General features: G+C 46.1%; 1 protein-coding gene and 1 pseudogene across 11 annotated transcripts in view; one reads left to right on the top strand and one right to left on the bottom strand.

Annotated features, from left to right (window-relative positions):
* The window catches only part of RUBCN (rubicon autophagy regulator), a 66,224-nt gene extending 53,313 nt beyond the window's left edge, over positions 1–12,911 (top strand). For all 11 annotated transcript variants that reach the window (XM_067738597.1, XM_067738593.1, XM_067738596.1 and 8 more), the window contains 9 exons: positions 3,556–3,616; positions 4,725–4,857; positions 5,512–5,657; positions 6,642–6,706; positions 7,195–7,433; positions 7,973–8,034; positions 8,491–8,644; positions 9,775–9,868; positions 10,095–12,911. In XM_067738597.1, the coding sequence (XP_067594698.1) occupies positions 3,556–3,616; positions 4,725–4,857; positions 5,512–5,657; positions 6,642–6,706; positions 7,195–7,433; positions 7,973–8,034; positions 8,491–8,644; positions 9,775–9,868; positions 10,095–10,273 (1,133 nt within the window). In that variant the 3' untranslated portion in view covers positions 10,274–12,911. The remainder of the gene's footprint in view (positions 1–3,555; positions 3,617–4,724; positions 4,858–5,511; positions 5,658–6,641; positions 6,707–7,194; positions 7,434–7,972; positions 8,035–8,490; positions 8,645–9,774; positions 9,869–10,094) is intronic.
* Positions 442–1,411, bottom strand: LOC137225473 (endoplasmin pseudogene; annotated as a pseudogene).
* Positions 12,912–15,575: the final 2,664 nt, after the last annotated feature.

The following is a 15,575-nucleotide window of genomic DNA, read 5'->3' as shown; positions in this document are numbered from 1 at the left end:
ATATAGGCAGCAGTCACCATCCCTAGGGCTGAGATAGAGCCCCCAGGGGAGGAACAAAGGTAGAAGAAGGCCATACCCCGAGGCTGCGATCCAGACCTCCTTGCTCACTGGATGGTGGAGTTTTCTGAAGGTGCAGAACTGCCCTGAGAGAATGTCCGGGCATGTTGTCCATGAGGGGTGCCATGGCAACAGCCCTTTTCAGGAAACCATTTTCTGGGGTGCAGGAGGAGGCTGCCCCCAGGGGGTGCTGTGCCTCAGAACTCAAGGGGTGCTGGGGGAAGTGGTTCATGGGAGGGGCCAGGCCTGCAGCACCGGCTCGGAAGCTTTCCCAGGGGTCCAAGGGAAGCCACTTATGAAAAGTACCATCAGTGGCGCCCTGCTGCAAAGCCTCCTGAAGCCATGCTTACCCTGGGGAAAGTCACTTGCACCACAGGAGTCCTCTTACGGGAGCGCACCAGCAGCCAGAGAAACCCCTTCCTCCTCCAGTGTCCCTCCAGCGCCCTCTACTGCCGAAGGTGAACATTGTGCCAGCTGGCAAAAGATCAGTGTTTTCAAGTCCAGCTCCATTATCACAGAGCAGACAAAAAGAAGGGCAGGTTGGGAGCTGAAAGGCAATAAATTGAAAACTGGCACAATATATAAAGAGGAAAGTTCATGAACTATATTTTGGGTAATCTGTTGTTCCTCCCCACCTTCCCTCTTTTAATAAGTTGTTTTCTCCTTCTAAGGCAAGAGTAATTGTGGCTCTCCGTTTTAAAGTGTTTCCTCTTGAGTCAGCAGTTACAGAACATTCATTAGAGTTGGATTTCTGGATGTGTTGGGTATCCCCTTATGTGCTAAAAGGAAAACAGGATGCAAACCAACATCAGATTGGCCAGTAAATTCTGAAGTTGACTCTATTCTTGTGCCTCACTTATTTTGTTTAAAAATGTGCAGATTTTGCTAGGGTACCAAGGTTTTAACCAGTTCTTCCTTGATCATCCCAATACCGGTATCTGGACATGCAAAAATTCTTCTTATAACCTGTCATTATTTTTGTTGTTGTTTGTCTTTATATTTTTGAACTTTTTCCAGTCAGTAGTAATAGCTTTATCCTATCTAAAACATCAGGCGCATATGAAATCAGTTCTTGTTAAAGAATTGATAAAAAGTTTCATAATTACGTTAACTTCCATTTGGAAGGAGTGCTTCTCAGACTTCTTTCTCAAGTGCTCTCATTTGGGGTATGTTTAATCCATTCAGTTGAGTAGCTTTCTTCTGTCTCTTTACTCCTTAATTATCCTAGACCCTGGTCTACTTTTATCCAGATCCTCAACTAGTGTTCCAACCACATTAACCTAATCATCTGCTTGTACTGACTAGAGAGTGAGCAGGATACAACAGAGAGGTCTAGTACCCACGAGGCCTTCATGGTACTGACCAGTGACAGGTGTAATGTCCCTTTTGATATCAGGCGCTGCCTCTCCCTCTCCGCTCTTGGGGTAAGATCCTTGCTTCCAAACCCGTGTAGTCTTCTGCACTCTTGGAAATATTCATGATTAGCTAGGACATCACTGCACCTCTGGTAAAAAAGAAGAAACATGATAAAGTGTGACTTGACTTTATTTTCCAAAGAGGAGAGAGTGTTATTTTTTCTCTCAAAGAAAAGAAGGCTTCCTTTCTGTGAGGCTGAAGAACTGCTGAATAGTTTTTATGAAGACAGCGGTTTTCAGCAACCATGAATTGTCAACCGCCTCTCCTCTCTGGCGTGCCATGTTTTCTTTCGTAGCCTGGCCCTCAAGTAACCATGTTGGTTAGCTCTTTATTCAAGATATCTGTCTAAGATTTTTGTCTGGTTTTTCCTTTTCTATCACTCGTAAACAGGCTGAAATTTGCCTTTTGCTTTTAGACAATTTTTTATTTAGGAAATATTTTTTGGAAACCTATTATGTACAAAGCTCTTTGAGGATTTTAAGGACAAGGCAAGACTTACATATGATCCAAGGCAGTTTAGTGTTACTCAAATCAACGTTGCAAACCCAATGGTCTATGAAGGTCTACTATTGCCTAGAGTTTTTTCTTCTCTTCTAGCACTATTTAGAATGGAATACAGAGCTAGCCAGTGTATTGGGAACTGGATTTGAGTGGCACAAATTCAGACAGAGTATATGATATACATGAACTTCTTTGTTAAATGAAGTAGGATTTGTTATTTGCTAGTCAAAGATTTTGTTGCTATCTTAAGTTTTTCTATGCTTAGAGAGCATATGAAAACTGAGAGATTTCAATTCTTTTCTCTTATTTGTGTTTATAGCTTTGAAGACATTGATTTTTCAGGAATATTATTTGAGAATATGCTGTTATACAGAGCACTGTGTTAAGTATTTCAGGGCCAAACAGAAGAATTAGACACGATCTCATTTCCTCACACCGAGATATTATAATCTAGTGGTACATACAAACGTATATGTATACAGAGGAAACATGAAGAACAATTGAGCTACTCATGGCCAACTGCAGAATGATGTCATGTAAGCTTAGCGCTCTATTGAGGGGCTTAAATGCAGTAGATTGATCATTGTGTAGGTTTAATTAGGAAAAGGTCTTTCACTAGGCATCAAAGGAAGTGAGGGATGAGACTTATCAGAACAGTCTTGTTTTCATGACTTAAATAGGCAGTATCTGCTTTTCTTGAACATGACTGTTATGTTTCACATTCTCCCCATTAAAATTATTTGGGTAGATGAGGTCTCTAGAGAGTTAGGCATATCATTATTAGAAATTCTTTTCAAAATTCTTTCTTGGGAATAGACTTTGGAAAGTCTGCCGTAGGTTCCTAAAATTATGTTTGAGAGTTCTTTAGTAAAGATCATGTTGAATAGCTCCATGAAAATTTGTTGTTTACCAGGCATCTTCAGGGAGTTGCCAAACCATAGAGAAGTTCTTTTTTTCCTCTGTGCCACCGGACAGGAAGGGAGTCTTTCCGTGAAACTTTGTTAAGGACGTGGAAGACTTCTCACATTCAGTGGTTAATAGCAATAGTGGTCAGATGTTAGAAGCAAAGTTTCAATTCCACATACATTTAATGAGTAACCTCTGTGACCTAAATTCTGTGTTAGGTACTGATTCTGGTATAAAACAAAGAGCTAGATAGAGTTCTTGACTCTGAGAGTTTATCATTTAAGAGCACTTGAGATTTAGAGAATGAGAGAAATTGGAGTCATTTGTTGCTGCTTGGTAGAGAGTGTGTCCCTGTTTGCCTTAGGATGCTTCATTTTCTCCTTCACTGCTTTGCACTAAATGTGAATTTGTGTTTCCACCTGGAGTTGTAGCCACTTTGACCTTCTCAATGCTATGCATAATGTCACCAATTCAGTCTGTTGTGACTTGAACAGAGCCAAACTATAAATTGGATGTAAAGCTTCACCTGGACTCTGCTCCGTATCCTGCATAGAATGTAGCACCTAGCTGCTGCCCTGAGTGCTTAGCTGCCAATAGCTTGGACTGCTTTCCATTATTATCCCTTACCTCCTCCCTTTCCATTTCCTGCTCCCCTTAACTCTTGTTTGCATTTAGATGCTGACATCAGAAGGAGCACACTCTCAAACAACAAATCATGTGTTTCCTCCCAGTCCTTGTAAGTACTTTTTTTTTTTTTTAAATAAAACTTTGGGATATGTCGAGAAACAAACCCAGGTCTTGGCATATGGATGGGAAGGCCATGGGATGAAGCCATCTGAATTCACAAAGAGGCAAGTTTAATGTGACAGGCCTGCCTGATGGTGGTGAGTCCAGGGAAGAGAGCAGAAGATCATGGGATCAAACAGGCTGGGCTCCGGTGGAGGCAAAGCTCGCAGTGTGGATTATTTCTTCTCTGCTAACTCTGATTATACCAGAGGCTCCCAGAAGATCAGTTCTCAAAAGAGAGAACAGTGATCGTGATTTCTGATTATGAAATCAGATTGAACAGGTTCCACGTAGACTCAACTAGAGGAAATAGTAGTTCATGCGGGAGTGACAATAGTCTTCATAGTCCACAAAGCAGTTTGACTCACTCTGTTTTGTAAACAGGTGTTGTCATCTCCATTTTGCAATTAAAGAAAGTGAAGTTTAGGGCTTCCCTGGTGGCGCAGTGGCTAAGAATCCGCCTGCCAATGCAGGGGACATGGGTTCGAGCCCTGGTCCGAGAAGATCCCACATGCCGCGGAGCAACTAAGCCCGTGCACCACAACTACTAAGCCTGTGCTCTAGAGCTCGTGAGCCATAACTACTGAAGCCCGTGCACCTAGAGCCCATGCTCCACAACAAGAGAAGCCACTGTGATGAGAAGCCCGCGCACCGCGACGAAGAGTAACCCCCACTTGCTGCAACTAGAGAAAGCCCGCATGCAGCAACGAAGACCCGACACAGCCAACAAATAAATAAATTAATTAATTAATTAATTACTTAAAAAAAAAAAGAAAGTGAAGTTTAGAGAAAGGATTTGACAGAATTCTTAACCAGCAGTGCCATGAATGCTAGTAAGTGGGATTTGAGCCTAAGTCTTAAAACTATGTGTGGACCTGTGTAATTTGCTCTATACTCACATGTCTGAGGATGATGAGAAAGGAAGCTGAGTGGACTGGGGGTGCTGTGAGTGTTCTCTCAGTCCATAAATCACTGTGTATGATATCGGGTCCTGAAGTTAGGGCTCCCATCCTCCTGTCTTCTCTCTATGCTCAGTCTTCCTTGACTCTCTGTTTCAGCTCTCACTGCTTCCTACACTCCACGTCTGCTGAGGCAGTGGCCATGGGGCTCCTGAAGCAGTTTGAGGGGATGCAGCTCCCAGCCGCCTCAGAGCTAGAGTGGCTTGTTCCAGAGCACGATGCCCCTCAGAAGGTAGATTCTTCAAGTCTTTTTCTCCACCCAGCGTCGAGCCCCAGGAGGCTGTGAGCCTTTCTGATATTGTTCTCCTTTATTACACGTCTCCAGTTTAGAATGAGCCTCCATGTTTCCCTCCTTACTTTTAGAAGCCATTCATTACAAATGTATGTCGGATAAATGAAGGAATGCGTGCACGCTTGCCTAGGTTTCCCCTAGCCATTGTCAGGATAGGAGATAACGGCTCCTCCAGTGTCCTTATTCCACATGACTGCTCACTAGATCCGGGGGCAGCACTCCTGTGTTGTGACCACCTTGAGACACTGGAAAAGTGAACTATTCAGGTTCTTCTTTGCTCTGCAGTTGAATAAGGCATGAAGCACCCTGGCACACCAAGGGTCCCGGGCTGGGTTCAGGGACAGCATTATCAAGGGGTGCCACCCCACTGGGAGGCCGTTTCTGTTCGTTTTGATTCTTGGAGCCCAAGACCCTCACTTCTAGTAGCCTGGTGCCTTATCATTTATTTCGAGGGCCAAGGTTCCCTGAAGCCCTTGCTTATGGTGTTCCTGAAACGGCTTTCATTAATTATGCTTCTGCCATGGCCAGAAGGGTCAGGCATATGTATTCCCCCAGATTGTCCGTGGTGGATCACCCTGTGCTTTTCTCCTGCAGCTCCTGCCCATCCCTGACTCACTGCCCATCTCACCAGATGACGGGCAGCATGCTGACATCTACAAGCTACGTATTCGTGTTCGAGGCAACCTGGAGTGGGCCCCACCCCGGCCTCAGATAATTTTTAATGTTCATCCAGCCCCAACGTGAGTAGTCAGTGGCCGTGCCCTTTGACAAACAGATACATTCTCTTTGGATTGTCAGAGCCTTCTCTTCACCCTATTGTCCCTACCTGCTGCTGTACCTCCCATACAATTCTAAAAGGCAGAGGGAGAGAGTTACCTACTTGCCTGCGAGTTTTTTTTTTTTTTAATATTTATTCATTTATTTATTTTGGCTGCACCGAGTCTTAGTTGCAGCATGCGGACTCTTAGTTGCGGCATGCATGTGGGATCTAGTTCCCCGACCAGGGATTGAACCTGGGCCCCCTGCATTGGGAGCACAGAGTCTTACCCACTTGACCACCAGGGAAGTCCCTTGTCTGCGAGTTTTACTCTTAGTCCTTCCATTCCTTCCCAGAGCTAACCAGAAATGAGGTCTTTTTTTTTTTGGCGGTACGTGGGCTTTTCACTGTTGTGGCCTCTCCCGTTGCGGAGCACAGGCTCCAGACGCGCAGGCTCAGCGGCCATGGCTCACGGGCCCAGCCGCTCCGTGGCATGTGGGATCTTCCCGGACCGGGGCACGAACCCATGTCCCCTGCATCAGCAGGCGGACTCTCAACCACTGCGCCACCAGGGAAGCCCCAGAAATGAGCTCTTTTATCACTGGCCTCCCAACCTATTGCTTTCCTCCCAATAGTTTTATGAGCTTTTTTTTTTTCCTCAAGAGGGATGGATGCTTTTCTTTCCTTTTGTGCTCTCCTCTTTACTATTTCTCACCTCTTACATTTGTACAGAAAGTGTGGTTCATTACTGGGGAGAGTCACTGCCTAGACCTAAATTCTAACCTTACAATCCTTGGTTTAAATTGGTTCTCCCAATAGGTTCATTTTGTCCAACTCTAAAAAAATAGGTGAATTCCCCTCTCTTCCTATCCTTATGGGAGCCCTGTATTTGTATCCCCATCCTTTACGTCTCAGAGACCTCATGCAGCTGGTATCTGCCAATCCCCTCTCCTTCCCGTTTCCTCAGGAGGAAAATCGCTGTGGCCAAGCAGAATTACCGCTGTGCAGGATGTGGCATCCGGAGTGACCCTGGTGAGCGTGTTCTCTGGCCTCCCCTGCTGCCTCCAAGGGCTTTACCCTGTCACACACCTGGGCGAGGGAGCTGGTCAGAGAAGTAGTAAGAGGAGGTGACGAGCAGAACTGGGGAAAGGGAAAGAAGAGGCCTGGAGGACGGAAAGGGGTACTACTAGGCAACAGTACTGGTAATCAGAGGGAAATGATTTCCAGGAGCCCATTACCAGGATTGCGTACTGGAGAACGTTGTGTACCCTCAGCCAGGTCCTTGGAGGCTGGATCTTACCAACTCTGGCAGCACTTGTTTCCTCAGCGGCCTCCAGGCTGGGACACAGAAACCACAGGCCCCACTATGTCGGTTTCTGGCAGCTTTGGGAGCTCAAACAGAGGTGGCTGGAGCCCACTGGCCATCCCTTCCTCCTCTTTCAAAAGGAACAGCAGGGCTGCCTCACCAGCTTATAGATGGGAAAGCCACCTCTGACCTTCTGACTTTCCGTCTTTTTCAGATTACATCAAGCGGCTGCGGTACTGCGAGTACTTGGGCAAGTACTTCTGTCAGTGCTGCCACGAGAATGCCCAGATGGTTATCCCCAGCCGAGTTCTGCGCAAGTGGGACTTCAGCAAGTACTACGTCAGCAATTTCTCCAAGGACCTGCTCATTAAGATCTGGAACGATCCTCTCTTCAATGTGCAGGACATCAACAGTGCCCTCTATAGGAAGGTCAAGCTGCTCAATCAAGTCCGGGTAAGACCCTTGAAAAGGTCACGTGGTAGATTACCCTCTGTTCATAGAGGTTGCCCAATATCACCACACTCCTCTTTGTCGCTATGGTAGCGCTGTGACCATCTCATCATTCTCACTTTCTCTACGTACTTCTTCATGCCATTTTCGAGGTATCTGTCTAGTTAGAGTCTCGAACCTGGCAAGGCAGCTTGAAAGCTATAGATAACGATGGCAAAAGCAGGATTTCTCCCTTCCCTGAAAATGTTACTGAACGGAGAATGGGGTGTCGGGTTGGAAGTTCAGATTCTGGACTTCTCAGCAGCTCCCAGCTGTGTATGTGATCTGGGCAGACTGACCTAGCAGAGGGCCCTGCCCTGACTGGGGGTGCCTTTGAAGCGAGTTGTTGAGTTACAGGTATAGAGAACAGTCTGGCTCTGGCTGCCTCGTGCAAAGCCTCCAGACACGCAGGGTTTAAAGGTACTGGCCTTTCTAACAGTGGTTTCTCTCCTCTTTACACCCCTCTGACTCCCCACCTACCACCACAATGCCGTTCTCTTCAGCTGCTGCGGGTCCAGCTGTGTCACATGAAGAACATGTTCAAGACGTGCCGACTGGCCAAAGAGTAAGTCTTGTGTGGAGGCCAGAGGCCTCTGGCTGAGCTAATGTCTCTGAAAGAAACATGTCCCAGCATTTGGCCCTTGTTATGTGAAGCAGGAGAGTAGGGGGATCTTGCAGAAAATTCCAGAAATGGTCAATGAGAAGCCTACAGCAGTAACTGTGTCTGTGTCCCTCTCTCTGGAAGGGGAGATCTGGTTATTCTACCCAGGGCAGGCCCACCACTCTTTGCAGGCTGACATGCATCACTACAGAAGGGCCTAAAAGTCACTTCTGCCCTCCAGACACCTGGTGGTATGGAGGGTTGAGGTGGCCTGGGCTGGCTGAATGTTACCCACCCTCATTACTCTGCCTAGGACGCTTTTCTTCCCTGTCCTGCTTCTGGATAGAAATCCTTCTGCCCTGATGTGCCACACACAGTGTTCGTTCTCCGCTCCCACCCACTTCCCCTCATTTCCTGCAGGCTTCTGGACTCCTTTGACACAGTTCCAGGCCACCTGACAGAGGATCTCCACCTGTACTCGCTGAATGACCTGACTGCAGCCAGGAAGGGAGAGCTGGGGCCCCGGCTCGCTGACCTCACCAGGGCGGGGGCTGCCCACGTAGAGCGATGCATGGTAAGAAACTCTCACTTTAACGTGCTGCTGGGCCCTTGCTTCGGGACACCGAGAGTAGCGTGCATCCAGGGTTCTTGGCATTTAGTTCCAGGAAGTTGAATTGGCTTGTCAACACTGTGAGAAATACTGTACAGGATTGCTCTTCCCTGGGTTGTTGAACAGCTAAATCATCCAGCTCTAAGGAACCTAGAATTAGAAGACGATCTGGTGCTGGCATTTCTCCTGGGAAACGGGCAGGACTAAGCAGGCCTTCACTAAAGAATTGTCATGATGTGAGAAGAGGACCCTAGATTAGATTCTGGAGAGGGACTGGGTCTTGGCTTTATCATTTTCAATCACTGTGATCAAAGGAAATACTTTGCCCTCTCTGAGGTAAGCCTCAATTTTCTTGTCTCTAAAATGGAGATAATGATTAATACCCACTGTCCTTTCCTCTCAGTATTTTTGAGGACTGATGAAATAATTTATGTGAAAGCATTGTGTAAACTTAAGTATTCTGTAGATGCAAGTTATCATTGTTCTTGATGTATCCAACATACCAGAAATTCATAAATTCCATATTTAGAATTTCCCATCTTAGAATATGTCCAGTTTGTGTTCCTGTAACGGTCCCAGAATTAGAGCTTAAAATGGGGCATATGTAGAAGTCCCATGTAGCAGGGGGCATTGGAAAGACTTCACCGTAACCTGACTCAAGGCTGGGTGTTATTTTGGAGAACTGTACTTGCCTTTACATTTTACCTTAATTGGTTGTGTTTCCTATTTCAAAATAAAATCATTACCCAGGCTGGAATTTTGACTTTAGGAAGCCCTTTGTGGCATCGTTCCTTCCTTCTTTTCATCTCTTCTTTGAGAACCACTCTCACGGCTGGAGTTTCTCAAACTCATGCCTCTCTTGTCTTCACCTTAAAGCTTTGTCTAACACTGCCCGGCAACACTGCCCAGCCCTGGCCCCAGTTTGGCTATCATGCTAAGTCCAGCCTGGGTCTCTTTCCTGAAGGTGGGAGGACACGTTCGAGTCCCTCAAGACTTATTTATATCTTGCTCCTCCCCTCGCTTGTGTTCACCCTCTTGGCCAGTTCCTGTGGTGTGCTTTGCCTCATTTTGCTGCCTGTGTCTTTCCTCTCCAGCTTTGCCAAGCCAAGGGCTTCATCTGTGAGTTCTGTCAGAATGCGGATGACATCATCTTTCCCTTTGAGCTCCATAAGTGCCGGACCTGTGAAGGTGAGGGCTGGTGCCCGGTGGGGTGGGCAAACAAGACAGAACACAAGGCTCATTTATTTCCCATCAGCCACCCCTATTAGTAAGAGTTTGGTTTGGTTCAGCAGCTCCCTGTGTTTCCCCACAGGTGCACCAAGCCGTGGTGTGAGAAGGGTTACGGCAGCGACTTGCTTCCAGTTCGAGATAATACAAATTGTTCTTTTCTCTCTCCCCTTCCCAACTTGAATAGAGTGTAAAGCGTGTTACCATAAAGCTTGTTTCAAGTCTGGAAGCTGTCCCCGCTGTGAGCGGCTGCAGGCCCGGCGGGAGTTGCTGGCCAAGCAGAGCCTGGAGTCCTACATGTCAGACTCTGAGGAAGAACCCACCGAGGCCTTGGCCCTGGAGGCCGCCATCCTGGAGACCACCTGAAGAAAGCACGTAAAGCGCTCTTCCTAGGGGCTAGGGTCACACATAGTGCAGAACTGAGCCACCTTTTTAAGGACTTTCCCCACTTTTTTTTTTTTTTAATTATCATCATCATTATTAATTTTTACGACCTGTCTAATGTCCATGTACAGTCAACCTTATTTAGGTTGGTGGGGTCCAGTCTGTTGTGACAATTTATAGGTACCAAGTATTTCCATCAGAACTGACACATGGGTCCCTAAGTGAAGCTTCTAGTGCCTCTGTCAGGAAAATGGACAGGGAGACCCAGTTCTTCCGACATCCATGGCCTTCTCCACTTGGACCAGATCTGGTTTCAGCTGCATCTCAAGTATCATTTCCAGTTTTATTTTGTTGTAATTCTGGAGCTTCTGAGCCAGGCCTTTCTCAGCGAACTCACTTCTCCTTTGCTGCTGAAACAGGAGGTTGGAGTTTTCTCTCTCCCAGTCCTGGAATAGGGTCAGACTGCCCTGAGGAGAAGCAGCAGAGAATGGGACTACATCATGGGCATTCTTATTTAGGTGTTTTTGAGGCCATAAAAACAGCGTTATTGCTACCTTAGAATTTTCAGAGACCTCAAGGAGGCAGTGATGACTTCCTTGTTTGAAATATTCTAGGCATAGATGATGTCACAGGCTGACTTTCTTTATCTACCCTGGGGGACTTGACACGAAGAACAGAACTGATACTTAGACCAGGCCCATTTCTAGCATAAGTGACGCTACAACTCTATTGTTTAAGGAGCATTTATTCAGTCAGAGGGGCTGTTGGCCTCCTCTTAGGTGATCAGGTCCCTTTCAGTCAACATAGCTCTGGTGCAGGTTTGATCTTTCAAGCTCAGGCAAGTTCCTGACACCATCCTAAACTGAGGACAGAAACCCCATCCACCATTTTATCAGTGGGTCTCTTGCCACTGTGTCCTCTGTTAGGTGGTCAGTGTGGTTCTGAGTAGAAGCCTGGCCCAACTCCGTGCTCTCCCTCCGCTCCTGAAGCACAGCTGGGACCCTCCCTGGTGGCTGATCTCTTGCGTTAGTTTCTTTTGTCAAAGTTGAGGAAAAAGCTTCTTGCTGTTAGTGGTGTCAGACAACTTGGCAGTTTGTGGATGTGAGCGCGAATGTTCCCGTGTTCTTGGGATAACAAGAGCCTTTATGCCAATTATGCACTTAACTCTTTAGCCTGGTGATATTCATATGTTCACTCATCCTTTTCTTATTACTAACTTTAACACACACACACACACACACACACACACCCTTTTTTAATGTGTGTTTTGATGGGAAAAGTTTTTGCTGGGACCGAGTATATGTTTGTCATATTCTTTAAGTTGCTGTACTTCCTGACCTGTGTGTAAAACACTGGTCAGGATCACTGCTCTGAGGGCTGGCAGCTCTGTGAACTAAAGCCCAGAGCATTTTTGTTTTGGGACTGACTTCTTCCTGGATGCCTGTCTTTCCGTAGCTGGTTGCTTGTAAGAAAAACTTGCTGTGGGTGCTACCCCAGGAAGCTGAACAGAAAGTTGCACATGGTTGGTGGAAGCTGATGAATGCCTGAGTTGGAGGCAACCAGGAGTCTCACAGGAAGTCGAAGGGGCAGTAAAGTAACAGCCAGAGCTGAGGCTCCACCAGGACAAGAGGGAGCAGGGAGGAATTGACTTCTGGTGTTGGTCCCTCTGCTTCAGACTTGCGATCTAAAGGCTACTTCAGGCTGTTCTCCCTTCAGTTCACGGGTGGGGCGGAGGGGCTGTGAAAGCCAAGGCCTCCAGCCCAGCCCAGTTTTGAAGGGCGGACTAGAAGCTCCCTTGTCCTCAAGGAGCTTTGGGAATGACCCTATGAGACTCAAGTCTCACTGAGGATTAGGCCTCGGATTCAGACTAAGGGCTTTGTGAAGATGGTGAGCTTTACTTCCACTTTCGGTTTAAATTACAAGTCTAGCTCCTTACTCCAAGTCACTACACTGGAGGAGAGATATACTCTTATTATTGTCGTGCGTGTTTCATATAGCATAGGATCAAAGGATGGAAGATGCTGACACTGTTTCTAAAGCTGAGCTCAACAATCTCACCCTCCTGGTTTTTCACTTATTTTTCTCCACCTCTCTCACCTCATCCCTTTAGGTTGCATATCTGTTTTAGTGACCCTGACACTGTGCTGTCATCACTGTCCAAATACCCATTTATTTATTTATTTGAGAGTGGGGGGGGGGAGAGGAAAGAGGATGAGATTTTTTGAAAGCACTTTGCAACTTATCAGTATCTGAAAATCCCTGCTGTTGTGGGGAGAAGCTTTGAATGCACTGAAGAGAGTTCCTTCTGAATGAAATGGGAAGGAAGAAGTGTTTTTTTCTATAAATAAAGGGAAAAAGAAGTTTGCTTACAAGGTGGAGACAAGATTTAAGACATAGCAGAAGAGTGGAAGGCAAATACTTTCCACTTAAATGAGGCTGTTATTGACTTTCTCTACCAAAGCTTTAGAGCTTCTGTTGAATTAACATAAAAGGAGCAAGAGTCTAAATGGAGATGTTCTGGGGTGTGTACAACTCGTGTTCCGAACTAGGTTTCTACTTGTTATAATTCATACACAGCCTGACAGTTCATTGTCGTCATTAATAAACTAAGGAAATGAAATTCTGCCTTTTATTTGCCTGCCTTGACTATCAGGAACTGGTATGGAGTGTCCACTATAAAGCAGGCGTGTCTGAAAATTCAGGAAGTTTCTGTGTATTCATGCAAAGAAAACTGGACCTTACAAGTCAGGAAACATAGATTGGAATGCTTTGTCACTGACTTGCTGTGTGACCTTGAGCAGATCACTTCACCTCTCTAGATTTCTATGTCTTCGTGTACGAAGCACTTTGTGGCACTTTCCAATGCACGGGGTGTGCCCCGTACCTGTCCCCTTGGTGTAGCTGTCGCTTAAAGTGAGGTAAATCTTCCTCTCCACAACACATGAATTGTCTTAGATACTTCAGTTCCCACTTCTGTGAACAACCAGCTCTGAGTTTCTCTTTTATGCTCCTGGCCCGCTGGAGCTCCCGCTTTACCCTGCAACTTTCTGAACACTTCCCCCTTCGATGTCCCTTGCTTAGCTCCAACCAGTATGTCTAAAACCAACGTAAGTATCATATTTCCCCAAACCTAACCATTAGTCACCCCGGTTTGAAATTTTAGTTTCTTCCTCTCTGAGTCAGGTGGCACTTTTGGCTGGGAAAGCATTATCTCCTTCCCCACCCCCTGTCGTCAAGTTATGTTGATTTTTCTCTTTAAAGTAAATGTATCTCATTCCTTTTCTACCACTAGCACGAAATTTCAGCTTCTTATCTTAAATCTCAACCATCGCCAGCCACTCCCGTCTCTTCCTATTTAATCATCCGTCTAATACTTGGGTACCTACTGTATGCTGGTTTCTGTGCTAGGCTCTGGGGCTATCGCATGGAGCAAAACAGAGACAGTCCCTGCCCCTTAAGGCACTCAGGGTCTTGTGGGGGAGACAGACATTGCCCAAAGTTACCAAAATGAATATGTAATTACAAGCTGTAATAGCTATGAAGGAAAAGAGTCAATGCAGTTAAAAAAATAAATAACAAGGATACCTAATTTAGATTGGAGAGAAATAAGGCCCCTGAGAAGGTGATACTTCCACCAAGACCCCCAAAATGAGGCTCAGGGTAGGGAGAAAAGGGCTCCAGACTGGGACTAGCATATACTGATGGTCCTAAGACAGGAGTTTGGGCAAGGAACTGCAAGAAGGACTTACTAAGAATTTCAGATTGTATTGTAAGAACATGGGGCACCAAAGATTTTAGATTTTATTCTGAGAACATTGGAAAGCCATTGAAGAGTTTTAATCAGAGGAGTGAGTGATCTGGTTAAAATGTCAGCAGCCGCTTTGCAGAAAATAGAGTAAAACAAGAGTGGAAGTGGTAGATATCCTAAGGAGATGGCTGCAGTAGTTCAGGAGAGAAATTATGTTCGTTTGGATGAGGGTGTGGCGTAGCATTGTCACTGTCACCTCATTAGCCCAAAACCTCTAGAAACAAGATAAATTCCAAATGTTTTGTTCTGACTCTGACATTTTTAAGCAGGGATCAAAAGGCTGGGGGTGGGGGAGTGGGGCAAGATATTAGAAAGATGCTGGGATACATTACAGAATCCAAGGAAAGTTAACAACTAAGTTTCAGGAAGGGCAGAGATCAGAGCAGCTCTGGAACCTCAGCTGCAGGATTTGCCGTCCTCTTGAGTCTGCTGCCAGCGAGGCAGGCCAGACAGTAGACTTATGGCTGTGTTGGGGACTCCCTACTGAGGATTGGGGGTACACCACAAAGAAAGGGGAACTGTGAGCTGGGCACTCATCCTTTCCGGCATTGACTTTGTTATTCTTCATTTTCTGTGGCCCCAAATGTTTGTAGGTTTACTATACCCTCTAATGGTGTAAAGAGTAGGCATAATTTTTATAGCATCCTGGTTAAAGTGAGGCGCAACCCTACTTCCTTTTTCCTTTGAACGTTTGGCCTAGAGGATGGGAGAAGGGGATCAATATGCCCACCACCATATCCTGCTGGCTCTTCTGCCTGATCAACTATAGTCCTCTCCCATTTCTGATCTCCAGGGTATCAAACTGTTTGCTTTTAAAGCTTTAGTGAAGCAGCTGCCAGATGGTCCAAGCATTCCAATTGTGAGCTTGACGTTCTTGGGATCAGAGATGAATGTGATAAAAAGGAAAAAGAATCTACCTAGCACTAGTATCCTAAAAGCGTGGAGAACACGAGGATGTGCTTTGCATATACCCTTGCCTCCCTCAATTCTGTGGACTGCTTCTGAGGGAGGAACGGAAAACAGAGAGCTGTGCTCTGGTTTTGGATGTACACTTAATACCAGACCAGCGAGGTGAGAGTTCCTGTGTTAAAAGAAACCTTGCATGGTCAGAAGGTTCTTAGGATGTAGGTGGGAGTTTTAGTGACGAGCCCTCCAAGAGGCTACAGCAGACCAGTAAGACTCAAGCCTGAAACATAGCACAGCACAGATGTCCTGTAACCATTAGGCAACAAGCCCTAGGAAAGTCCTGTCCTTTTCTCTCACGGCTCCTGCAATTTCTCACCTGTCTTCCTTTTAAACAGTGATGCCTGTAGTTCCCAAATGGTTTTATTTTCCCACTGGCCCACTGCAGGAACAGCCAGACTCCTGGCTTCGCCTTCAAGCTCCTGTTTCCACAGCAAGCACAAAACAGCACTAGCAGTGGTAAGGGGCAAACAGGGAAGTAAAAGGCACCTCTCTCTCCTCTGTCCCTCACTT

The sequence above is a fragment of the Pseudorca crassidens genome, chromosome 5, assembly GCF_039906515.1.
Source record: "Pseudorca crassidens isolate mPseCra1 chromosome 5, mPseCra1.hap1, whole genome shotgun sequence".
In the NCBI taxonomy this organism is placed as follows: domain Eukaryota; kingdom Metazoa; phylum Chordata; class Mammalia; order Artiodactyla; family Delphinidae; genus Pseudorca; species Pseudorca crassidens.
The sequence above is the reverse complement of the archived record's forward strand: the minus strand, read 5'-3'. Positions and strand labels throughout refer to the sequence as shown.